Source organism: Aythya fuligula, chromosome 2 (assembly GCF_009819795.1).
Source record: "Aythya fuligula isolate bAytFul2 chromosome 2, bAytFul2.pri, whole genome shotgun sequence".
In the NCBI taxonomy this organism is placed as follows: domain Eukaryota; kingdom Metazoa; phylum Chordata; class Aves; order Anseriformes; family Anatidae; genus Aythya; species Aythya fuligula.
The window spans coordinates 83,532,586-83,560,539 of NC_045560.1; the positions used below are offsets into that span (position 1 = coordinate 83,532,586).

Consider the following 27,954-nt stretch of genomic DNA (forward strand, 5'->3'; position numbering starts at 1 on the left):
CCTGGAAGCTGCGACATCTCAGGTCTGCACTGCACACCTTTCCCTTCTGTGCTGGCCCTGGTTTGGGATGCGGGCCTTCTTACCTTGTTGGAGGGGTGGGAAGGGGAGAGGTGGCACTGGAGGGAGCGGCAGCTGCCTTCTTGGCTCCCTCCCATGTTCTTGGCCTCATCCCCAGGGTCTTTTGCTACATCTCCAGCAGTGCATGCCTAAATACAATGTGGGCTTAACTTGTGCAAGCTTCTAAGATGGAGAAACTGGATTATCTGCCGTGATGTGTAATTTCACAGGATGAGCTTGTAAATAAAATCATACGTACAATTTAGATTCTATAGATACAGTAATATCCTGTAAATAAGTGTACATGTAGCTGGTTAAAACTAGGCAATGTAGGCAGCCAGCACAGACACTGGTAAACACGTATAACTGAAAGCAATTGTGTGTGTATGACTTCGCATGTGCAGTGAAATATATTGCTTGGGGTGGATGTTGCTACTGTTCCAGCAAGTTGATAGTCCAAAGGAACTCTGGCATCTTACATCAACCTCACAAATGAAAACAGAGGTCAGCATTGTTATACTGCTCTAGTTTAACCTGTATTACATGCAACAGCAGACAGCAAGGCAATTTTCAGTATTTAATCGTTGCATTAATTTGGCATTGATTCTGTTGAAAACTTGGATGATACTTCTTTTCAGATTATAATAAGAGCTAACAGTTAAAATAAGTGGATCTGCATGGAGACTGGGATAGACTAGTAGAGAAGTAGTCAGTCAAAGAAACAGAAGGAAAACAAAAAGTACTTTTGTAAGATTATAAGGCTTACAATAAATGGAAGAAGTAGGTGCTAGAGAATATGTACTGAACTAAACATTGATTCATTTTCTGTTATTGCTGATATATTTGATGTAGCAAAACAGATATAACACTGAATAGTAAAATTCTAGGGCTGATTCTAGCGCAGTTTTCACTTCTGTGCAACCATCTGGTTTAAACCTAAGTTACTGAGGGGAGAGCTGAGTTGTTTCCTATGCCTTGTTGCTATGACTGCTTCATTATTGTTTCTGATACCTTAGTGTACCTTTTTATTATGAGTCTGGTTTAAGAATCAGATTCTGTACTGACATATGGTAATCAGTAAACATCCTTGGTAAGTCCTGTCAAAGAAAACAGGCCATTAGAGAAGACAGTGCTGATGCAATATTGTAAAAGCAGGCTCTGGTTCTAGTCTTTTTAAGGAAATTACTACAAATTCACTTGCCTTGGGATACTTGTAGGTGCAATAAAGAAGTAATCATTATTAAAGGCTAATGAAATGTTGCTATACTAGTTAAATTGTTTATTGTTACTGTGAATAGAGTCCCGTGTCTTCTTTTTAGAAAAGTTTGTGTCTTTTCAGGCAACACTGACATTGAAGTAAGAAATTTGTTGGGGTTCAGATAATGCTGTGGGACCATTCATTTACAGGAGTTGCTATGGCACTTAAGTGTTTTAAAAATCACCAAATTAGTCTGTTGATTCCAAGTGAGAGATCAATTGGAGACATTTAGCTTGTGGGTTTTCTAGGCAAAATGGCTGTGGATAAGCATGGCATGATTCACATTATTCAGAAATGCAATTCAAACTGTCAGTCTGAAACCCTCACACTTAGAGCCTGCGTGCACCTGAGTCCCTGTCACTATTTGGGATGCTATATGCTGTGTTCCACTTCTTGGTTTTGTGTACACTTTGTAGTATTTCTAAATATTATAATATACATAAGATTTTATTTTATACATACCAGATCAATGCATTTGTTAAATTAACAAAACTTTGAGGTCCCTAATCTGGGAGGATCAAGACACAAGGATGAGAAATTCCAACCTGTTGGTGAAGGAAGGCAGCAATAAAAACAAAAAACAAACAAACAAAAAAAAACCACTTTGGCTCTGAGGGAGTTATGCAAAGGTTTATGTTTGTCTGTATTTTTTCCCATTGATTTTTGCTATCATTTAATGTAACTGTCTTGATGTATTGAAAACAGGAAGAGGAAAGGCATAACACAGCCAGTCTAAGTCTTGCAAGTGACGTATTCCTAGCTGATATATTTTAAGAATGTGCTCAACATATATGTTTAAAGATAACACTGTAAATTGATACCCTTTTAGTGTGACAGGCTGAAGACTGAAACTATTAGAATAATTGCAGTCTTAAATGTACACATTTTTATCCTTTTTCATCAATTACTTATATCCTGGATATCGTTTTAGCTAGAAAGAAACCAAAATAGAAGATACATACCATATAAGAATAGTTGCTCAACCAAGCAGAGTGTGTGAAGGGATTAATAATTTCAGATAGCAGTCATTTCAATTTTTTTTGACTCTCTCTAAATCACAGGACACAATGTACAAGCAGACATATAACCCTGTACTTTATGTACTTTACTGTGAATTGCTCAGCTAATGCCACAAAATCTTGCTGTAAGTTTTCAACAAACCACATTTAAAGAAGTTGTCATCACACACTCATGATTATTGTTATTTGCTGTTTTAAGTGTACTTGAGTTGAATCTGAACTTTCAAACTCATTTTGTGTATGTAAAGTAGACTTTGCAAAAAAACATGTACTAAAATGAGGATTTCTACCTCTGCTTTATGTCAGGCAGAGATGGTTTTGTATTTTTTCAGGCTTTTTTAAATGGTGTTTTCAATTCGTGTTAATAGTTGATATGTCAGAAACAATTTCTTTCAGCGTTTATTTAAATGAAAATCCAGGTTCCGTGCTCAGGAACACACAATATTTCTCTGTATGCAATTTAGGGGGAAAAAAAAAATTAGAATACTTGTCCTTTTTGTGTCTGCACCCAAAAGTGTTATTTTCTTTTCTTAGGAATATTGGATAATACTTCTTACACTGTAAAATGATGAGGTGGATCACGTAAATTACTTAGGGAAAGTATTCTGACATCTTAGATGCACACAATCACAGGAATGCTATTGAATTCTCTGGAAAAACTAGTGTGATCCTCATGAATCATATTGATTGTGTGTTCTTTGTTTTTTTTTTTGGTAGTGGGAAAAGTATTTTTTTTTCATGTTTATTTAGCTGAGACATTATTTTATTCTTTGTCCTTCCGTAAACTTGACAATTCAGCTGTACATTTCCCTCCCTCATCTTGCTACTATTTTAGGTGTTATAGTTTTATGATCAGTTATTCACACAAAATTGTGGCATGGGTTCCAAGTCCATGTATATTCTAAAACATAATTGTGCAGATAACATGTTACTTTGTCTTGTCTCAAATTTCATAGCATTATACATACCGTTGTTTACATATAGACATTTCAGGTGTCATCTGACCTAGAAGTTGTATTTTTTTTTGGTAATAAAAGGAAATTTTATTTTTCTCATAGGCTTCAACTAAAACATCTTCACGCACCACTACTGAAATGTGACTATTAACCTGTTGATTTAGTGAGAGAGGAAGAGAAGTGGACCTACTATACCAAGTACAGCATACTGCAAAGGAGCAGTACAGCTATGATTTTATAGGCAGAATTTTGGGAACACTAAAACACTCAGCTTTAAAAATATGTACAATTAAAACCCATCATTAGGAAAGTAAATGCTAGCCCACCTGTTGTATTCTATTTTTTCCACCAAAGATGAAATTGGCAAAGTATCTACCATACTGAGCTCAATCCAAGGAACATGTGAAAAGAACAATTCTCAAGAAAGCTAAAAGTGGTCAGTTAAAAGACTAATTATTTGAAGGAGGCATAGAGATGACTTGAAGAACACAGTTTTTGAGTGATGAAAAACTGGATACAACAAAAAAGCAAAAAGAGAGCCGGTATGGGTATCCAGCAAAACCACGTATTGAGATGGAGTTCCAATGTAAGAAATAGGAAGGATTTTGCACTTTGGCAGAATAAATATAAAACTATAATAACCTAATTATAAAAAGTTTAAGAGATAACAAAAGGTATTAAAAACTAATGAAAACTTCTTAATATCTGGAGCGAAAAGCTTGGCAGTGGGTGTGTAGGAGCTAATAGTTAATAGGACAGTTAGAGATCATTGCCATTTAAGACCAGATCACAGTATGGAGGCTAAATGGATTTGGATGCGAAAAGCTTTTGTCACACATCTATGGAATTGTAAAAATTTAGAAGTCTTCCCTCTTCTGTGAGATTCTGGTGCCCTGCCATAGGGTTCTCCTCTCTGCCTCTTTGGTGCTCTTGTTACTCATAGTATTAAGTATCCTTTGTTGTAGGATTGGTCAGGGAATACCTTATTGATGGTTTGTCGTTTCAAATTGTGATTTGTTGTTGCTCACGATCTGCTTGTTCCAGATGCTTCTGGATGTGTTTGCACTTTCTGATAATCAACAGGTTGATTATCTGTTTTCTTTAGCACATAAAACCTATTTTGTTTTTTGGAACAGGTGGTTGACTATATCTCATCTGCTTCTGCCACAGCAAAGAGTTGGTTAACACTTACAGGCTTATGCTAAGAGCTATCTGTCTAGGAGTAAGTCATGTTAACTGCTACAGATAGTGAAGAAAAACTAAGGTTTTTGAGGAACTCTCCATGTTGAAACCATTCTTTGTGGGGATGTCTGGGATTTCAAAATATTGTAACGAGGCTTTGAAGCCAGAAACCAAAATGAACAGGGATAAAATGCCAGGATAAGGTGATATTCACTTAAGAGTTCTAAGGTAACTCAAGAATCAAATCCCTGAATCTATAAGGGTGGTGCTGTGTAACCTCCCCTATGAGTGTTAGAGGATTTGAAAGTGCCCAGTCACACTGGAGAGATTTCAAAGGGCTGTCAGGGATGTTCATGAGCTAGAGACCACAAGTCAATGTTAGGCAATTTGTTGAAACTATGTAAAATATAATAATTAGTGGATAAATAAAAATGAAGTTCTGTGAAGCCTAGCTCTCGTGAAAGGGAAAACGTTCATCATAATTTTGCTGGAGTTCCTCAAAATTGCCTGTGTTTTCTGGTTGGTATTTACTGGATTTTCCTAAAGATTTTAATAATGTCACTTTCCTAGAGCTCTTAAAGAATCTAAGTCATGATCAGATAAGGGGAAAGCTCTTACGTGAAAAGCTGCTTAAAATATAAGAAAGAGACAATATTTGGAAGTGGTGAGTTTTCACTGTAGAGATAGCTCACCAAAGTGACATCCAGTAGTGGATGTGTGTTGTTCAACACATCCATAAATGGCTTGGAAAAGGAAGTGAATAGTGAAAGGACATAGTTGTGAAAATGATAAACTATTCAAGATTTAAAAAAAAAAAAAAAAAAAGTGGGAAAAACTGCAGAAGGATCTTGCAAAGCTGAGCTCTTGCATGCTGAAAATTTATGTGGATTAACGTAAAATGAAGCACTTATGGGGAGGAAGCAGGGTAAAACATACCAGCTTCATGTGTTAAAATGATCTCAGAATCCGTTATTTTGTTAAACAGAAGCAAGGAGGTGGGGAACAGATTGGAAAGTCTGTGAGAGAATGGATGAAGCTGGGATCAAACCAGCTTCAGGAGGAATAGTGTGAGAAAACAAGAGTGGTGTGTAATTACAAGCTTGAAAGGAAAGGTTCAGGAAGGTATGTCAAACAGACAATGCACGACATTCACAGATCTTCAGAGAAGTCTAAGTGTGTGGTGTGTGTAGTATCTCCCCTGGGTAATGTGCTAAGTGTCATAGGTCCTGCAGTAACCTCTTTTAGAAAGCTCTTTCCCTCTAATTTGCATGGTGAAAAGCTCTGGTAACCTGAGGGAGGAATCTGATGCAAGTTTTGCTGTCCATCTAAAAAGAAGAGAGCAAACGACCAGCCACAGCTCCCATCAGGAATACTGCTCAGGACTGCCAGACCACCAGACAGCTCTACCAGTATCTTGACAGCAAGATACTGTATGTGGGGAGAGAAAAGCAAAGCAGTCACTTGCCCTGCAGACACACCTTGGCTCTTCAGGAAAATACTAAGGAACTGTTTGATTGTTGTGCTTATCTTAGGCATGGGGAGGTAGATCCAGCCATCTAAAAGAGAAGGCTTCCCTACCCCAGTAAGTTGCTAGTTCAGCATGTATTATGTGACTGAGGATACTTTGTGCTCTTTCAGGAGCTCTCTGTTTAGGGGATGCAGCTGTGAAAGGAGTCCCAGAGGGACTGTGGCACCGGTTCCCTAGTGCAGTCCTGGCTGCTAGATGTCATTTGTGTCTCTGAAGGATCATCCACAGATGCACCGCACAATGCTGTATGGGGCCTGGAAGTACGCGTTCTGCTCTCTGGCTCTTATAAAAGACTGAGACGTGATGAGGTAAAGAGGATATGTGCAATTTAGTATGATATATATAAGTAAGCTCCTTAACTGGAGGAATTAGTGCAGAAGTAGATTAGTCCTGAGATTACACCAGTAACAGAACTGTCTATCCTACTTCAGGTTCAAAGCCATGGGAAACATTAAGAGTAGTCAGCATGAATCAGCTTGCAATTTAAATTTAAGTAGGTGTAGTAAACAGTCTATTTTGGCACAAAACCTTAGTGAATGACTTGCCTTAGACTTAAAGAGCTGTGCTCTTGCCTTGCTATTTCCGTTCTTTGTAATAAATGTGCCCTCAGGTGTTGCTTCCACTGACCCCATCTCTTGAACTAGGAAATATGTTTTTCTCTCATTACTGCTGGTGATGCTGGGGGGAATTACTTACTAATGGTGTGCGGAGGACTGATCCCAGCTGGCAGCTAAGCCCTCACTCAGTCAGTTGCTCACCACCACCACCAGTGGGATGGGGGAGAGAATCAGATGGTTGAAAGTGAGAAGAAAAACCAGCGGATCAAGACAGTTTAATAAATGAAAGAAAGAAAAACAAGTGATGCAGAAGCAATCACTCACCACCAGCCAGTCCCCAAGCAACAGCTGCTTTGGAGAAACTTCCTCCAGTTTTATTGCTGTGGATGCTATTATACAGTAAGGTATATACCTTTAATCAGTTCATGTCAGCTGTCCCAGGTGCATCCTCCACCAGCCCTCTTGCCCACCCTTAGCCTCCCTGCTGTGGGGGGTAGTGCAACAAACAAAGAGGTCTAGATGCTGTGTAAGCACAGTTCAGCAGGAGCTAAAACAGTGTTTTTGTCACAAACCTAAAACATAACATCACCATATGAGCTGCTCTGAAGAAAATAAACTCTATCCCAACCAGACCAAGTACCAGGTGTCACTTAGAATCATAGAATCATTAAAGCTAGAAAACACCTCCAAGATCATCTGGTCCAACCATCGCCCTACTACCAATGTCACCCACTAAACCATGTCCCTAAGCACCATGTCCAACCTTTCCTTAAACGCCCCCAGGGATGGTGACTCCACCACCTCCCTGGGCAAACCATTCCAATGCGTAACCACTCTATCTGAGGAGAAATTTCTAATTTCCAACTTGAAATTTCCAATAAATTTCCAATTTATTTCCAACTTACCGATTGGGGTGACCTGTGAATAAAAATGTTGACTGAAGAAATACAAAGTAAAAATTACATACTTTGTTAGTATTATCTTCTATTATGATGTCTAGGTCATACAAAATTTTAAGAATTTGCTATAGGAGTGTTTCTAACATTTGTTTGTAGTTGTGTTTTGTTTTGAATGCTTGAGGATATTGGCATTGTCACTAAAATAAGAACTGTTGTTCCCTCGGTAACACCAGCAAACAATATCCTCTTATGGGGTTCCACAAATAAAACAATTTTGTTTGATTTATGAATAGACTTTTCAGCAAAACTGAAATCAATTATTGTATATCCTCATGCTGAGGCCTGTAGAATGTTGGCAGTAGTATGAATTTTTATGTCTGTTTTTCTTTGTGATCATGTTGCTGACTCCAACTGTGAAATATTTTCGTAAGAATTTTAGGAGGTCTTTCAGGTCTCAAATGGTGTATGCTAACTGGAAAGGGAAAATTCTTACAGATTAAGTAGGTGGTTTCAATACCAGTGATGTGGGAACATACTTCAAGCCAGCTTGTGTTTTATCTGTCCTAATTAATCACTTAGTTGCAATGATATATTGGTAGAGACGGGGGTTGGGAACAGTTAACTGACAGAGTACTTTGTCTTCATGGGTTGAGTCTGGTCTTTAAATCTTCACACAACCAGCACTGGTGCTTACTCAAGTTTAAAAAAAAAAAAAAAAAAAAAAAAAAAAAAAAAAAAGTGATGTACAATTGGACATCTTTCTCTCTCTTTTTTTTTTTTTTTTTTTTTTTTTTTTTTCCAAAGTGCTCTGGGCTAAATGCTAAGACTTTTCTCTCATGCACTTCTTTCAATTCTTTCAAGTTATTCTGCTATAATCACTGGGCATGTTTGTTTTAGGAATTTTTGTTTGATTTTAAGGAGGAAGGCTGAATAGTAATTCAGAGTACTTGAAATTCAAATTGTTGTAAGCAAAAAATCTTAGAGAATGGAGTCTCTGCTTTTTGGAAAGCCCCTGTGATGGGCTAGCTAGAATAGGAAGAGTGCTGACTTGATCCCTCATATCCCTGGCCCCTCGTTGAGCTTAAGCCTTTACAAAGGTCTTTAAGATATTATGTTTCCTTTAACTAATCTGTTTTCCTATCTAGTAATTTCAACACAGCAGATACATGCTTTAGGATGTTGTGATAACTACTTAAGCAATCAGAAGAAATTTTCTTCTTTGAGGTATTTGACAGGGTCTGGAAGATTTTCTTATCTTCCCCTTGATTCATGGACTCAAGAGATTATCAACCTATTTTTAAGAACACTTACCCAGGCACAAATTGTATCAAACTGTCAGCAAAGATAGGACAAAATGAGCCCTCGGTAAAAGAAATCTACAGTTTCACTGACTCTGTGTGCAGAAGAAGGAAAGGCGTGTCTTTACGTGCTTCCTGTTTCCCTACCACACAGATAAAGGATTCAGTTTCATTACACGTATTATGTGACAATAAGTATTTGAACCACAATACTGAAAAGTTTGTTGCAGTGTTAGTAGATAACATATTCTGCTGCCTAGAGCCAGTGCTGTCTCAGTCTTCCATCACCTCTGTAGTTTGACATTACCAAAGGAGTGCAAGAGGGTGATCTCTCTGATGATGTTGATTCCTTGCATGTCTAAATTCTCAAGCAGTGCCACTTTCTATCTCCTCCAGTTGGGATTTTATTCTGAAAACTTACTGAAAACATCCTGGTTAGTCTAATAGTCGTGTGTATGTAATAACTAGACTAAACTAAGTCTCAAATGTTTGAATTGGCTTAACAAGTTATAATATTGGAAATGATTATTTTGTGTATTTTTTTTCTATATCTGCACCAAACAAGACTTTTGGTGTATGAATTTTGATTAATTATATATAGGTAATAATCTGCAAGAACTGTCAGGGCTATTTTATTGTGTTGTTCTGGCTCCTAATTTATATCCATTGAATTCTTTCCTTGTCAGGATGCTTCAGTGAATGCCATGAAAGTGGGTTGTTTTCATGTTCATTGATACAGTTCCAAACTTGTTGCTTCTTTTGTTTACTATAGTTGTTGAAACCTAGTGTGTCAGAGCTTTTCACAATGGTAAGTTTACACACAACATATGTTGTTCATTCACGCAGAGAGAAATAGAGGTTTCCTATTGCAATCATGCAATTATTGTGTTGAAGAACGTTGAAGTATTTAATATATTTGTTTTTAATTAAAATCAGCTAGCAACAGGATCGGCATTAGTCTTTGCTTCTGAAATCTTGATGTGAGTCACTGAAATTATAAACACTAAATTGAAGTATAGCCATAAACATACACTTTTTAGGTAAAATAAAAGTATTCAAATGTTTTCATTTTATGGTAAATCCCCATAATTTTGAAACAATAGGAAAAAAAGGCAAACTTTTATAGGAGTAATATAAATGCATATTATTAAATGGTAGTCACACTGTAATCTCTGTATACAGTATATTCCTGGTAGAGGAAAGGAAGCAAAAATTATTTCTAGATGCATAACTAGATATTGGATTCTTGTAAGTGATTGGTTCTTATCCAAGGCTACTTCAGTGTCATTTATGGTTCTCCAGATCACTTCTTTGAGCCAAATTTGATTGCTGTGCAGTAAGACAGCATGACTTACACTTTTATAATGAATACTCATACTGATTAATGATTCACCATACAGGGAAAACTCACTGGGGAGTACGTATTCCTTACTGCAATACCTTTTAATTAAGGAAACATATTTTAGATTTTCTTATTCCACTGATTTGATGCAGTTGCCAGTGTAGTGGGTAATTTGGCTTTTACCATGGATTTCCCAACACTGGAGCTTTTTTTTAAATGTATCTGTACTTTCTACCCGCAGAAGGGTGATGTAACAGTAGATTATGGAAACAAGATTAAGAAAGTGGCTTTTAAAGGAATGTCAGTCTAATATTTTAAAATATATCTTCTTTAAACAAGAATCGCTTCTTTAAACATAGTTCACAAAACAACATGAACCTATTAAAACAATTCAGTTTAAGTTGGAAAAGGAATTAAGAGATCAGTTCACAAATTATTATACTGCCTTTTCAGTTCTAGGGTGTTTCTTTCAGTATTCTACATGGATGTGCTGATTGCAGCATAGTATTTCTGTTGTGAAGGAGGAGAATAAGATCACTGAAAGGTAGATGTAGCTACACCACCTGACAGAGTGACAGCATGTCAGCAGTGAACTATGTCACCTAAGTGCTTTTACGAGCAATGTCTTCATGGTTGCTCCCAATGAGTTCCCTATTTAGCAAATCCATGCCCGGTATGATTAAAAATTGCATATAAGTACATGTACAAGATTAAGCTTTCAAATGAAACCATAGATCTGACAGTGACATTTCCATGAGCATTAATAAATAGAATAAATATTTTTTTGTTTTACCTAAGGTTTTATTTATACTATCAAATATACCTATGTACCTATTTATACCTATACAAATATGTCTACGTACCTGTGTGTACTCTGTGCCTGAGTTCAGCCTGAACAGGCTTTTGCAATTTGACCTTGGAGCGTGCAAAGTTGGGTGTATAACCTCTGAGGTGTGAAACCCTTCTATGAGGAATGGTGTCCACCATCTACCATCCATTGTCATCCCAAGGGTCACAGAAGGAATCTGGTCTTGCGATCTTTCATCTTCCAGTTCAAAACGTTATGTTACTATTGCTACTGGGCATTTGTGGAGCCCAGTCATAAAAAAAAAAAAAAAAAAAAAAAGTTGTTTCAATTTTTTTCCACATTGCTAAAATTTCCATGACGCAAACATAAGAAAGGACTTAGATGCACAAACCATCTCCTCATTTATTTTTTAATAGAATTTCATATGACTGAGAAAGGGCTACTACCAGCCCAAGAACTGTGTCCCAGAAGAATCTTAAAAACTCACTGGAAAAAGCTGTTACAGATGTTTAAAAGAAATACAAGAGAAATAATTAAAAAATAATTTTGAAATTTATATTCAGTGCTTAGTTTGAGTAAGTATTTAAAAGTTACTGAAACCTCTCTTTTCATGTGTATGTAGAAGGTAGATTTTAGAAAGATTTTTAACTCTGCTGGCTGAATTTATTCAATTTTGAAAAAGTAATTTAGAAAAAAAAAAAGTTGAAATCAGTTGCTATCCTAAAGGAGATGGATTCCTTGGCATTTAGTTACAGGTTATGGAAATGTAGTGGGTAGATACTGCAGAGTGAAGTGTTGCTGAAGTTACTGTGATGGGGGAGTTAAAGCAACCAATATATCTATGTAAGATGGGTAGTTTGTCTGATTCAGTTACACAATGAGCAGTATTTTTCTATCTGTATTCCAGACAATATAGTGGAATTCAATGACATACCTTGGTGCTATTTTTTGATGATTATCTGTTTTACCATAGTTGTTGTTTACTTCTACTTCTTATTTTGCTCAGTCCGTTTTTAATTTTTTATGCTCTCCATCACTGTACTTAATAGTGATTTAACGGGGATATTAACCTGCTGACATTTTATACAGCTGTCGTTAGGTCATGAGATGGTCACAATTGTAGCTGTTGATTGCAGGTTATATTCTTGTAGATTGTTTCCATGAGTCCAGGAAACCATGCTGTCACAAGATCAATAAATAATAAATAATCACAGAATCTCAGGATGTTTAAGTCTGGAAGAGACCTCTGAGGGTCATCTGGTCCAACCCCACTGCTCAGACAGGGACACCCAGAGCAGGTTGCCCAACACCATGTCCATCTGGCTTTTAAAGATCTCTGAGACTCCGAAGACTCTCTGGACAACCTTTTCCAGTGCTCCATCACCCACAAAGTAATGATGTGCTTCTTGGTGTTCAGATGGCACCTCTTGTGTTCCAGTTTGTGCCCATGGCCTCTTGTCCTATTACTGGGCACCACTGAAGTGTCTGGCCCCATCCTTTTCTGCACCCTCCCTTCAGGTGCTTATGTTAAGCTCTCCTCTTCTCCAGGCTAAATAGTCCCAACTCTCCTAGCCTCTCCTCAAAGAAGAGGTGCTCCAGTCTCTTGACTATCTCGGTAGCATTCATTGGACTCTTTCCAGTATGTCTAGGTCTCGTACTGGAAGCCCAGAACTGGACACTCTAGGTGCAGCCTCACCATTGCTGAGAGGAAGGATCATGCCTCTTGACCTGCTGGGGATACTTTGACTGGAATACTGTTAGCTAGTGTAGCAGCAAGGACACATTGCAGTCTCATGTTCAACTTGGTGTCCACCAGGACTCCTAGGTCTTCTTCTGCACAACTTCTTTCTAGCTAGGTGGCCCTCACCAAGTACCTGGCGTTGTTCCTCCCTTGGTGCGGGACTTAGTGTTTCTTGTGGAATTTAATCAATTTTACTGTCTAATTTTCTTGCTCAAGTCAAAAAGAGTATGTGGGGTGTGGTAGGTTGATTTTGGGTGGCAGCTAGGCCACCACCCAGTCACTGTCTCAATCCCCTTCCTCAACAGGAAATTAGATGGAAAAGCCAGTGATGTCAACCTCCATGGTGGAGAGATCTTACCAATTACTGTCATAAGCAAAACAGATTTGGCTTGGGGAAAATGAATTTAATGTATTGTCAAATAAGAGTAGGATGGTGAGAGACAAAAATCAGAATATGCTTCCCCTGGCCTTGATCAGGTGGGGCCATTGGAGCTAGCCAGAACAGGCTGGGTCCAGCATGGGGCAGCCCCGGCCTCCCCTCATGCAGCGGCCCTGTAGCCCCCTGCTGCTGCCTGGGTACCTGAAGCCCAATAGTGGGGATAAGATGTTTTTGTTTGGATGCATAGCTTTTTTTTTTTTTTTCTTTTCCTCCATAAAAACAGAGGTGAAGTTTTCAGATAATCTTAGAAAGACAGTTCTCTGTGTGTTTATGTGTGTGTGTGTGTGTTCAAACTCCAAGTAGAATTTCAGCAGTGATATTAGGTACAGGAATACATGAATTATTTATGTCTGACTTCCAGTATGTTCCCAACAGGCTAGTAGTATTTTTCCTGTTCATCTATCTATGATCATCCAAGATTTAAATTTGATTCTCTCAGGAGCATGTATATGCTCTGACTTACAGAATCTCATTTGTTTTTCTGTGACACTGGTATGAAATAGTGCTGCTGTTGTGGAAATTAAATACAACAGATTTATTTTACATTGCGGTTATTCAGCTATGGTGTATTCTGTTAGGCTTCTTAATTTTTATTTTTCTTCTACTTGCTCTATTTTTTTTTTTGTTTTTAATGCTAAGTGCCCTTGTATGTTGGTTAAAGGCTTATCATGAAACTTAATTTATGAGGAAAGATGAAAATTGGGGTGGGTTTTCTAAGAAAAGAGCCCAGAGCAGAAGGAAAGGTATGGTAGTCATCCTATATGCTAGTGATTTTTGAAGAGGACTGATGAAACAATTCAATTTGTGTCCATTATACATATGACAGGAAATATAGAACGTAAGTTGTACTAGAAAAAGCTCATAGTAAACAGTAAAGCAAGCTTTCTGTCTGAAAGGTGGGTGGAAACCTGAGACAGGCTGAGGAGGCCATGGCAGATTTCAGCAAGGGATGTTGTGAAGGGCTGTTTTAAATATTCCAGATTATTTGGGCAGAAAAAAAAAAAATCTACAGTGTTGAGGAGGTTTGGCTAGGGAACTTGGAGGTCCTTTTCAGCTGTGTCTGCTGTAATTCTTCAGTACTATCAATTTTAAGTCCCATTGAGACCCAAGAATATCCAATTTCTTATACTGAAGACCAAGCTGAATTAAAATGTGTACCTAAACAGATCAGGTGGACTAGTGCAAATGCATGCCTTTGATCCATTAAGTGTTGAGCAATGCTATTGCTGCTGATTCATATATGATTTTTTTGAACATAACTACCTTTAGTAAGTAGCTTCTCAGTTATTTTTGAAAACACATTCTCTGTTTTCTTTCTACACGGTGTTTCTCATATAAATTTGTGTAATACAAAAATGCTGAAGCACATAATATTTAAAACCTCAGCTGGATAAAGTCATGCTGAAGATTCAATGTCATTATCTAATTAAATGCAATTTGTTGCAATCTTTCCATCTCAAATACCTGTAGCAATAAACTGAACTAATGACATAGAAATTAAAAATTATTTTTTGTCCAAAAGAAGTGTGCACCCATTAAAACAACACATTACTTTTAACATCAGGCACATTGCTTGTGATTTCTCTGTTTCTAGCTAAACAGGATGTGACTTTTTTAAAATCATTTTTCAAACTCCAAATAAAAACAAACAAAATTAAACAAAAACAGAAATCCTGGAAACATGGAGTGGCTGTATATTAGCTACTGTTCAGTCCAGATGTTGAGCCTATTTGATCATTGCAATAAGCTGTACTTACAGTTTATTGTAACAGTTGGTTGTGTTACCAGATTTTTTCCCACTTAAATTGATTTTTGCAAAATTTCAAAAACTGCTTTAGCAACCTACAGTGTTCTTTGGTGGAAACAAAGTATTTACAAAAAAAAAAAAAATCTGCCTGAAAATTAAAATAATAATAAAAAGGTGGCATATGGTTTAAAAAAAAAAAAAGTTCAGGATAGAAACACACAGTGTATCACACTGATGTAATCATTCTGAGCACAGAGAAAAGGCTGTTGTCTTCTCAGTAGTGTCTTTTAAGGTCACAGAGAAGCTTCCCCATTGATCTTTGCTGTCTCTCACATATAACTTTAAATATTTTGGAGTGCTTGTGCTAGGCAAGTATTTTGTGTTGCAGGTAAAGGTCTTCCAGCAAGTCATGCAGGCTCATTTTCCCTCACCTTCCTGAAAAGCTAACAGCAGTAGAAAACCACCAGTCCTTGGTCAGCCTCATTTGACATTGCTCTTGGAGAGCGTCACAGGCCAAAACCAGTCCTGAGTCCAGGAATTTTTCTTAATTAGGTATATTGACAATTAACATAAGCTTCAAAGTATTGATTCTGGTATTGACAAGCAGAGAAGACAAAGAAGGTTAAAGGAAAATATGGAGAAGACACCTCTCTTACCCCCACCCTGGTGTCCCGTCCCAGTACTACCTGTTAAACTTGGTCTCTTAGGTGAGGTGATGGGTGAGCTCCTCCTACAGGGCTCATTCACCCTCTCCCTCCCCAAAAACCCTACTTATGTATCTGGAGCAATGATGTTACCAAAGCTAAAAATCAGTGTTTACCACTTTAGTTGATTTGCTTACAAAAAGAGAGTAATACAGAAACATGTAGCTGTTTTAATTAAAAATAATGTCTTCTGAGTCTTCTGATATATAATCTCATGCTTCAATATGTAAACTATAATCTAGCCTGAGATTTGCTCAAGAGAAAAAAAAATCAAGTGCATTTATAGTTTAAAATAAGTTATAAATTAATTATGCCTGTATTATACAACAGATGGATATATGTTCTACATTTTTCTTTAAATTAGTATTATTATTCTTAGGTGCATGTGATTTCTGCTATGTATATATATTGGCTTTCTTATAACAAAGTCATTGTTTTGTTTTTCCATAAATTGCAGAAACTATGCCTGTGCCAGACCAGCCCTCGTCTTCTGATAAGACAAGTTCTCTTAGTCCTGTGTTGAACACATCCAACGGCGATGGCTCGGAAACTGAGACGACCTCTGCCATTCTAGCTTCAGTTAAAGAACAGGTATGTAATTGCTGCATCTGCATACTGTAAGAGAATAATATGATTTAATGGTTTTACCAAGGTTCCATAGGTGGTATATGAATAATTTCATTAGCAAATGCAAATTGCAAAGAATTTGAAATATTTCTTCATGTCAGTATGCTTCCATGTACTGTCCTATGATAGATGCAATATAGTTGAACTGTTTATTTTATTCTGCACATTGACTCTTTGTGAATGGTGCTTTTGAAAAATGTCTGCTTTTCTTGTTGGCAGTCTGCATGTAGAGTTCCAGTGTGTAGGCATGGCATACAAGAACTAACACTTATTTAAAGCTACTTGTTTGTTGGTATTATAGACTTTTTAGGTAAAAACTTACAGAATATGAAGATTATTAAATTTAACATATGCTTGTTAATATTTTTATTGTATGCAAAACTCGACATGTCATTATTGTAGGGCAAAATTGGGTATAGACAGACTTTTGGCCTTGGAAAGTTAAAACCAAAACTAGTAGAAATCTTTGAAGGAAAGACTTCTTGTGTGATGCTCTGCATGATTCTAGAAAGATGAATTTGGGCATTATGTCAATTTTAGTGGGCTGATTGCCTCAGATTTTGCTTAATGTCTCTGTATATGAGGAGATGGTTGGTATTCTAGTTCATGAAAACACCTGATCATGACTACTGCCTCGTTTGCCTCATCAGAAGCAGATAGCCTCAAGAGACACATGATGGTTGCTTTTAGTCAATTTTATCTTTCTATAAGTGTCTAAGTTGTTCCTCGCGTTCTGAAGTAATGAACTTACCTGGCTAAGACATACACTGTTACTTGCATGAAATTAATACGTGAATTCAGTTTATGATATCTAGCACCATTCCAGTCATTGACCTTTTTTTTTTAAAAAAAAAAAAAAAAAAAGTGATCTTGCTCTTATTTTTTTCTTTTTGATATATATCAAGTATCTCTTTCAGGTGTTAGAGGTTATTTATATTTTCCGGTTTTTGTTTTAAAGGCAAGTGCAAGGAAGAATGGTTGCAAAGTGGAGTTTTGTCTTAGGATTTCTGGCATGCTGTTGTATTGGGTTTACTATGGTTTAAATGTTTTAATGCATGTTTTCTTCCAGGGCAGTAGTGTTACCTGTGCATGTGATTGTGTTTTAAAACCATGTAAGGCCAGTGTTTCAGCCTATGGTACTATGTTATTACCAAGAAAAGTATCTGCCTTGGGTATTGATTTTCTGATGCTGAAAGAATGTACATGGAAGTTACATGGGTAGAAGATAGACTGTGCCTGTCTGTTGGAATGTGAAACGCGGAATGGAACAGTGAGAAGTATTTTTCTGGTGATGATGCTGCTAGATGCCTAGTCATGTATTTTGCTACTGAACAACCAACAAATAAACAAAACAATCAGTGGGTGCTAGAGAGAATTGTCACCGAATCTACTGTCCAAAAAGGGTTTTAATTGGAAAAAAATTATCTAAGTTATTTCTGATTCCTGTGAACCACAGCAAAAAGGAGCCTGCAGGAAAGGAATTCTGCACTCCCTCATTTAAAACAGCCTGGACAGCTAACCTTAGGTACTACTGACTAACAAGATAATCTAGTGAAACGTTGTGGTACAGGGTATACCAGTTTGACAGGTGTTCTTTGAAGTGAACTTCCTTCTTGATAGGCGATATGTAGTCAGATCCATCTTGAAGCTGGAAGATTTTATATACTAAGCTAAAAAATGAGCCTTATTTTTTCAGGGATGTTAATTCATTCCTCAGAGTATATCGTTACTTCAGCAGTTTGACATGATTCTATGTTCAGCCACATTACTGGGAAGCCATATTACTCCAATACTATCTTTCCATGTTGTAGTAAAGGTTTGGAAAGAGCTAACTGTTTGTTTTCCATAATAGTTTATGTTTTGATAGGCTTCCATTAGTTAGTGTTTCATTGGAGGAATCCTAGGCCACTGTTCCCATGCTGCAGGCAGATGAAATGCATCATGTTAATTCAACATTAGGAGAGTTTATGAAGTCTCTAACTCTCTGCTCAGATGTCTATCCCTTGCTTTTTAGAAGAATGAATGAATGACTTGACTGCCTGGTATATGATTTTGCTTTGGTTTTGACTGTAGCCAAAAATAGACCTTAAGTTTTAGAAATACAAACACAGGCAATTTTTCAAAATTGTTGCTAGTGAAGAAAAACAGTATTGAGTTCATAATTTTTATGGTTGTGTGAATCAAATACAGAATATTTTCTTCTTTGCTGATTCTTAACTTTAAAAAGTTACATTACTTCTTAAAATTATCTTGAAACACTTGTGGGCAACTTCATATGTTATTTCTCATGATATATCTGTGTTTTTGAGTGACTGCAATGGAGTAAGCTGTGGAATTTTTGATATTGATGACTGTAATGGGTTACTTCAGCACTTTGAAGTTACTTCAGTTACTTTGAAGAAGGCAGAATATGTAAAAGAAGGCGCAGAGAAGATGTCATAGGTGCTATATTTGCTTTACTGAAATTTCCTATGTGAAACAAATACTTTATTTGGAAAATCGGAAGTTTTGCTGTGCTCCTTACTTTGTTGTATAAGACATCTTTTTAGTGTTTTAACCCTGAACTAGCACACTGAATGACATTCAAGTTTCAGACTTTTAAGAAACAATTGAAAAGAAGTGATGGATAAACAGTATGAACCCAGGTTTTGTCCCATGTTTCTAACTTTTAAAAAGTCAACAGGCACTGCTGAAGGTGAGGTCAGAATAATACCCCATATTTTTAAGAAATCACAAGATGCTAGGCAGTGAACTTCAGCTTAGGTGTTTTCAAGCTGTCCCCATAAATAAGAACTTTTGTGGGTTAAGAACATCTATGAAAGCTTTTTGTTTGTTTGTGGATATTTTTTTTTTCTGTCAGAATACTGTCTTTTAAGGAGAAAGCATCCAGCACTCTTAAAATCACTAGACAATTTCAGTTTTCCATGCTGGATAAATTGTGGTCAAATATCTGTATGAAGAAAGACTTATTCTTTATTATGATATAGTGGCAAACACATTTGGCAAAATGTTTCACAGGCTATAGAAAACATTATTAGGCCATTTCTTTTTCTGCATTGCCATCTGCTTTTATATCTGTAAATATGAGAACAATTTTTCAACAGAATGAGATGTGATTTTATAATTTCTGATAATATAAATGATACGTACAACTAGAAGAATTTTTCTTCTGCAAAAAGCATGGTATGTTTCTGGCTGGAAATTTTCATCTGTGCAAGAGACTTTTGACCCCACTTGGTGATAAAAGCTTGTGGGAAGAAAGCTGCCCCTAATGCTGTTTTGAATGTAGAAATAGCTGCTGGAGAACCTTTTGAGTAAATATGTAGTAAGGCTAATGCTTTTCGTCAAAGGCTGTGGTTGACAGTACTTTACTTCCTGGTGTACAGAAACAGTTCTCATGGAAGCTGAGGAAGAGTGTAGTGACAATGACCTAGTAGAGGCTTGTTATGGCAGATTTTTTTGTGTGTGTGTGAACATGCTTGAAGAACATGAGATAAAATAATTTCCTAAGAGCAAGAGAACTCTTGAAGAACTGACAAGAACTGACCCAGTGCAGAAATAGTATCATATATTTTCATTGTTTGTTTTTTTTTTTTTTTTTTTTGTGACTTATATTTAGTTTCTTTCACCATCTTAGTAGTAGCCTGTTCCAGAGAACAGCTCCTTTACCTTTCAGAAAACTTGTGTGAAGAGCAACTCGTGTAACATTTCATCTTTCTTTTGAATTGCTTTCAAATCAATATTTTTTTTCAGATGTTTGTCTTCCCTTCCCCTTCCAAAAAAAGCTTAAGCTCTTACACTGTTGGAATGTTTCTCAGGCCATTAAAATAAATGATTGATTAATATGTTCTTTAAATCAAATATGCTTATTTCAGAGAAAACAGGTGTCTCTGGCTTTGTGATGGTTACTGATGGCTTTTTTGATGAAAACAAGGATGAAAGAGGTTAAACCTCTCCAAGCTTTGCAAGATTTAGATATTTTTTTCTAAAGTAACTTCTGATACTTTTAAATATTTACCAATATTATCGTTAGTAAACTACCTGTTTGTCAAGAAATTCTGACTGAAACTGACCTAAAACCAAACAAAAGGTAATAGTAACTTAGCCTTGTAATGCGTGTCAGTATTAAATGAAGATATGTATGACTTATGTGAACTTGTTTATTTGGTATTAATACTTTTTGGAAATGGTTATATATGTTATGTACATTTTACGTATGTAAGTAAAACTACAGATAGAAAATGGCTCTAAAAGTTGAAAGATTTCCTTTTTTTTCTTGGTTCTGCCAGATTATTTATGCCACGTCTTTATATCATACAAGAAGTTTCAGAACAGAAATCATAAATTTAAGAGAGTGGTTGAATTCAGACTATTTTTTTCTAAGGTTTTAACCACAAAAGAGTGTTAGGAAATCGTTTAGTCTGACCAGCAGGTCACTTCATTTCATACAGCCATCCAAGTACTGAGCTGCAAATCTGATCACAGAATGACTTTTGCAGCTGTTTATCCTATTATACTGAATGCCATATTGTAATGCATAATATTCCCCAAAATAAAATCTCATTATATGAACCAATAATTAGTGTAATAACCTGAAGTATTCTGTAGCTTTTCTAAATAGCTTCAGTTATGATATATTCATGTCTTTCTTGCCCTCAAACATCAGACTCCATCTTTGTCTGTACAAGTTTTGGCATCTCTGTTTCAGACCCAGACTAATTATATTCAATTTATATATTTCTTTCACTATCTCTCCCAGTAGCACGTCAATGTATTCACATCCTTAGCTATAGAACTCACTTGTTTCCAATGGAGTTTTAAAATATTTCAGAGAGATTCCTCTTCCTTTTTGCTAACTTTTACTTTTCATTAATATATTGACTTTAGATGTTAATACAGTATAAAAGGAACTTAACTGTATAATACGTTTTGAATATCACAAGTATATATACAGTGGACACCATCTTTCTAAGGTGCTGGATGACCAACTTCCTATTGAAATTTGAAGCTGTGCGAGTACAGCTACTGCTTCCTAGATACCTCCTCAAATTGACAGCATGGCTTTTGAGATGTGCAGTTCCCACTACTGGAGTTGAGTGCAGAAGTTTTGAAGAGAGGCATCACAGTGGCTAGTGAAGAAGAAAATCATTTAATATACTTTATGCTCTGCTCTGTAGGATTCTTGAGTTCTTGATTTAATTTAGTTCTGTTTTCATAGAGCTCTGTGGATCAGCCAGATGTGTATTCATGTTGTGCTTCTTAGAAAATGGCAGTGTTACAAAAGTAAAGACCTAAACAAGTAATTCACAGAATCACAGAATTTCTAGGTTGGAAGAGACCTCAAGATCGAGTCCAACCTCTGACCTAATGCTAACAGTCCCCGCTAAACCATATCCTTAAGCTCTACATCTAAACGTCTTTTAAAGACTTCCAGGGATGGTGACTCCACCACTTCCCTGGGTAGCCTGTTCCAATGCCTAACAACCCTTTCGGTAAGGAAGTTCTTCCTAACATCCAACCTAAAACTCCCCTGGCGCAACTTAAGCCCATTCCCCCTCATCCTGTCACCAGGCACGTGGGAGAATAGACCAACCTCCACCTCGCTACAGCCTCCTTTAAGGTATCTGTAAAGAGCAATAAGGTCACCCCTGAGCCTCCTTTTCTCCAGGCTGAACAAGCCCAGCTCCCTCAGCCGCTCCTCGTAGGACTTGTTCTCCAGGCCCCTCACCAGCTTCGTCGGCCTTCTCTGCACCCGCTCAAGCATCTCGATGTCCTTCTTGTAGTGAGGGGCCCAAAACTGAACACAGTACTCGAGGTGCGGCCTCACCAGAGCCGAGTACAGGGGGACGATCACCTCCCTAGCCCTGCTGGCCACACTGTTTCTGATACAAGCCAGGATGCCATTGGCCTTCTTGGCCACCTGAGCACACTGCTGGCTTATATTCAGCCGACTATCCACCATCACTCCCAGGTCCTTCTCTGCCTGGCAGCTCTCCAACCGCTCATCTCCCAGCCTCTAGCTCTGCTTGGGGTTATTGCACCCCAGGTGCAGGACCCGGCACTTGGCCTTGTTGAACTTCATGCAGTTGACCTCAGCCCATCAGTGCAGCCTATCCAGATCCTCCTGCAGAGCCTTCCTACCCTCGAGCAGATCGACACACGCACCTAACTTGGTGTCATCTGCGAACTTACTGAGGGTGCACTCAATGCCCTCGTCCAGATCATCGATGAAGATATTAAAGAGGACCGGCCCCAGCACTGAGCCCTGGGGAACACCACTAGTGACTGGCCTCCAACTGGACTTGGCTCCATTCACCACGACTCTTTGGGCCCGGCTATCCAGCCAGTTTCTAACCCAACGAAGCGTGCGCCAGTCCACGCCAAGAGCAGCCAGTTTCTTGAGGAGAATGCTGTGGGAGACGGTGTCAAAAGCCTTGCTGAAGTCAAGGTAGACCACATCCACAGCCTTTCCCTCATCCACCCAGCGCGTCACTTTGTCATAGAAGGAGATCAGGTTTGTCAAGCAGGATCTGCCTTTCATAAACCCATGCTGACTGGGCCTGATCGCCTGCTTCCTTTTCAGAAGCCTGTATTCTGTAAGGCATCCCAAAGACACAGAAGCTGTACACAATGGAGTATAAAGAAACTAAAAATTACTTTACTGGAAAAAAGGATGGGGTGATAATCCAAAATACATATTTTGCAGATTGTTGGAGATGAGCTAGGAGTGGAAAGGCTTCTGTGAAGATTTAGTGTAATGAAGGATATTGAGATAATACAACCTCCCAGCAAGACCATCTTTGAGGAGAAGGAAGAAAACGCCAATTAGGAGAATAAAATTAGTTAAATATTATGCTATTTTAACTCAAAGTAGTGCTGAAAAATTAGTAATTCAAAGCCAAGAATTTCAGAGAAGCTGGGTAAAATACCACTTAGTGACAGCTCAGTCTAATGCTAATTTAAAGCAATATTAAAGGGCATTGTAAAGGCAAAATATTCTTTGTTATCATGCAGCCAGGATTTGAACACGCTTTTTCTGATCCCCAAGCACTTCTGCCTCAACTCATTTTTTGTCATTAGTAGAAGGATTTCAAACTTAGAATAAAGATACCCTAAGAAAGCAATATAATAATGAGCTCTGAATTGGAATTTTAATATATTACATTTGTAACAGTTTAACACTCCTGATCTTCTCTCTGATATCATTCATTGTTTTTTTTTAATCTAAAATATTTTCACATCTAAGCTCAAGTATTTTAACCATGCTAGTGGCACAGATTCTCAATCTTACCTTGAAGTCATTGTGAAGACCCAACTGAACTTGAAATGTTCAGGAGTGGCTACTGAACTTGTGCTGAATGAAGCATGTGGATTTATGCAGCCATGAGGGGAATGCTGTTGGGGAGCTAAATGACTTGAAAACAACTCTTCAGAAAGATTAGAAGGCAGCTTTGTGATAAGGAAGGTTGAGTTGTTTCGCCTCCTTTTTATTTTTATTTTTATTTTTTTTTTGGAAGGGGGAATGGTGATTGGATCAGTTTACCTCTTTTTCAAGAGCTCAGCTTTTTAGCAAGGCTGCTGTAAAAATATACTTGAAACTGTGAGTTAACTTCTTTTTGCAGTGTTTAGAATGCTTCAGAAAGTCTAAAGTAACATCTCTGTTTAAATGTGCAAAATGTGCAGGGTAGCAGGAGATTTGGGTATTCCCCACCTCTGCCCCACTTCCTTGTCTGAAAGTTGTCAAAGTCATTGTTCTGTATCTTTGATGTTCCTCTGATTTATCTATTTTTGGTATTTTTCTCCTTCTGTACTTATCAAGCAAAATCAATCTACATCAATTTTTATTTGCATGAAAAATAAGGGTTTGTAAGGCTCCTGGCTTTCAAAGCATACCTCTTCTACAGAGAAAAGAAAGTGCTGTTAAAAGACTAAACTGGGAACACTTCAGTTAGTGATTGTTTTAATTTCTTGTGTCTTCTCTGGAAATGAAGGAAAAAGAGTAAAAGCACTCTCTGGGTCCCCTGGTAACCCTTCTCCTTTAACTTACCTTGCTAGTACTTTTCAGGCTGCTTACTTTTACAACTTCAGCTTTGAAAAGATTTTTTGAAGGGGATTGAATTTTCATCATTGTTTTATTTTTTATTTTTTTGTTCCTTTTATGTCATTTTGAAAACTTGAATACTTCCATTGTGCTTTCCCATCTGTTTCTGTGTGTTCTGTCACATGATGGCATTTTTTTTACTCCTTGATGCATTTACTGCTAAATGGAACTCTATCTTTCTGTGGGTATTTTAAATCTTTTTTATTCTAAGAAAAATCAACTTTAACTGGTAGCTGAACACTACGCATATTACACTTCGAGAAAATATGTTACAATTCTGTTTATCCCCAAATGATAAAAACTAGAACCCAGCAAATGCTACGCTAAGTTTAAATGTAAAATAAATCTACACTTGAGAGTTAAGGTGCATTACTACCCAAATATGTTTTAACCTTGTCTTTTACTTATGTAGTTAAGATAATAAAACAGTTTAGAATCACATGATAAACTATTTTTAACAATGTGTAGTATGCACTTATCTTTTTTTCCTTCCTTTGTAGTGAAGATGAAGTGTATCTCTGAAATTTCTGGTGACAGAAACTTATTCTACAGTTGCCTCTGATCAGAACATTTCCTTTTGAAGGGATAAGAGGCCAGCAAAAGACTTTAACCTTTGCTAAGAATCTTCACAGCTTTTAAAAGTTCTTAATTCTTAAGTTCTCTCCCTCAAGTTTAAATTGCAGTTTTGGTGGAAGGTCACTCGCTTTCTTTCAGAGGGAGGTTTTACTTGTACAGCCTATAGTGTGTAACAGTGGAGCCACACTGGTTTTGCATGGGTTTCCTGCTATTCTTTGTACATATATTTTCCTCTTTTGTGCAAACAGCAAATCCAAATTCTAAGGCCCAGGGCAGAGTTTTTTCAGCTGTTTTTATTTTTAAAGACTTTGCTGGAAGTTTTATTTATTTTTTATTTAGGGGACAGATGAGATGAGATTATGCGTACTTAAATGGGGAAACCTGTCTTCTGGGATATCTTTTTTGTTGGTGTTGAGACCTGTCACAAGTAATACTCTCTGACCACATTCGTTTGGATATTCCACATGCAGAGGGTTTAACATATAATATCAATCTTAATTAATTTGAAGTTACTTGCAGTTGCAGAGGATTTTGATTTAGCACAGTGACACAGCAGTGCACTGCAATTACAATTTAATTAGAAGTTGCACTTATCGGAGTATAGCAATTACAGTACAGATAACAATATAAATATGAATCTTGTTATCTAGAATATGCTCACCACCATGATGCTGAGCACCCACAGACATCAGGAAGGAGTATGTGGGTTTGAAGCAGCTGAAGCTCATAGCTCTTCTCAGAGCGCTTTGCTTGGCATTGTTTGATTTTGGTACCTTGCGTAGAGCTTAGATAAATGCTCCCAGTACTGGTCCGTTCACATTGTTACAGCTGTAAGGTCTCCAGTGCCAAACCAGTGGCCCACCTCTTATCACTTTCTGCCTGCATTACACTACTTTTTTTTTTTTTTTTTTTTTTTTTTTTCCACTTCTGAGGCCACTGCTATCACATCAGGCCTGTCTCTTGTCATTGCAGTGGCATTAAATACCTTGCTGTACACAGAAGAACTGCTTAATACTGCGATCTATATATACTACGATCGTAACAAATTAGCCATTGGCACTTGCTCAATTACAAAAATTACAGCTACAGCTAAACCAAGTAAAACAAAGCAGCAGGCAGGCCAAGCAAAGTTCAGACAGAGAAAGCCTGACAAGGATCAGTCCTGAGCTCTTGTGAGCTTGGTGCCGCACCGAGCCATTTTGTTAACGTGGCTCATATGAAGCTGCCCAGCAAGCTCAGCAGTGGGGCACACATCCCTCTCTCTGAGCTCCAGGGAGAGCTGCTGTGTGAGGCCAGCAGCCACTGGGCAGTGAGGCTCTTGGGGCAGGTGGGGTGGGCTCAGCTCTGCTGGCCTGCCTCTCGTTTTGCTCTTCTGTTGCTGCTTTGTCAGCGACTAACTGTAGGTGGAATCACAGCAGGCAAAGTCACTTGCTGAGGGGTTGGCTGGGCTCTACAGCAAAGCACCTAACTGTGCTAAACACCCAGTTCTGCATTGCCGTGTTTTTGCATTGGTATGTGTTTCTGTATGTCAGGGACAAGGAGTTGTGCAAACAGTTGCAATACTTTGCTGGTGTAGCAGATTTGTCTAAAACAAAGGCACCCTACATTTCCTTCAGCTTTGAGCTGAGTTTAACTTCCTCTTCAATGGTTGTGGTCGATCACTTCATTATTCTCCCCAGGGGCTTAAGACCATGTAGCCTCTACTTATCGCTTCAGAGCACTTCTTTGCTGTGGATGTGGATTTGTGGGGGTATGTGTGGGGGGAATTCTCTGATCAGTCCCAGCCCTTTGTCCCCTTATCTTACCTATAGTGGTACAAAATCTTTCTTTCTTATATGCAGGAATTTACCTTTGTGGGTAATAATATCCTGTGACAGCAACTTCTGTCAGTGAAAAACTGCTACTGGTTATCTACTTGACAGCATACAAAGTAGTATTTCTATTTCCATTAGTATTCTCTCAATTTCTTTAGTCTGGATTGTCACGCAGTGCGTAGCTGCTTGGCTGTTTCAAAATGTGAGCTGTTCTTCTCAGGTTTCATCTGTGTTCGTTCAGTTTCCATAACTAGCTCTCCTAGAGTCCTCATAAGACTTTTTTTTTTTTTTAATGCATTTTTCACAGTTCCACGTATGTATAACTGGTACCTGTCTGCGTTGAGCCTCTCTTCCTCAGCTGTCCAGTACCCTCCAAAATAATTGCCAGGAATGACATTGTGCTGGTTAATGTGGTATTCTGTCACAATAAAACTGCGATTCATGTTGCAGTGTTATCCCTCCGTCACAAGTATCCATCCACCCCAACAGACAACAACACTGCAATTACATCTCTGGCTGTGTAATTAAGATTTAAATCAGGACTTTTGTGCAGGCTTTTTTCACGAGCCTCTTCATCTAGAAAGTCTCTTAGTTTTGGTTCACATTCATAAGCATTTTTCAACACATTTTTTCAGGGGTTAAAAAAAAAAAAAAAAAAAAAAGAATGGAAAAAATTCCTGCCTTTATCCATTCACTTCTATATATTCCATAGTCTTCATAGTTCTGCTGTTTATAGGCATACTTAAGAATGCTGTCTTGAAACTGGTAAATATCCTGCTTTCACCATTCATCTGATTCCAGCACAGCAATATATCTTGGTAAAATCCTATTTATGTTTTTAATGTATATTTACTGAAGTATATTTGTACTTCAGATGTTACAACTGGTTCCCATGGAAAGTAGCGTTTTCCTTTTTCAAAGTAGTTTGTTGGTTTTTTTTGTTGTTTTTTTAAATACTATCTCTCTTGTATGTAGTTATACCCATCTTTGTTCACTTCATTGTCAGTGTAGGTCATTATTTGAAGCTTTTGTTGACAGAGCACTTGAGGGTAACTGCATCTGATGCTATAAATGGGCCTGGTTCTTCATAGCAACTCAGCAGATTCACTTGAAAAGTCTCAGGTTCGTAAAATTTGATAAAATGGAAGGTTTACCTCTTTCTTTTGTCAACCAGTAGCATTACAGTTTCTAATGTATTGGAATATTCGAAACTTTGATATTCTAGAATTGAATCAGTCTGAATTATCATTTTGTTTGCAAGGGAAAAAATGGACCCTTCAAACTATTTTTTTTTAAACTTC

At 37.5% G+C, this 27,954-nt stretch overlaps 1 protein-coding gene across 6 annotated transcripts in view; it reads left to right on the forward strand.

Moving 5' to 3' along the window:
• Positions 1-27,954, forward strand: part of CTNND2 (catenin delta 2) — a 641,797-nt gene that overhangs the window by 104,191 nt on the left and 509,652 nt on the right. For all 6 annotated transcript variants that reach the window (XM_032182073.1, XM_032182078.1, XM_032182072.1 and 3 more), the window contains exon 2: positions 15,993-16,126. In XM_032182073.1, the coding sequence (XP_032037964.1) occupies positions 15,998-16,126 (129 nt within the window). In that variant the 5' untranslated portion in view covers positions 15,993-15,997. The remainder of the gene's footprint in view (positions 1-15,992; positions 16,127-27,954) is intronic.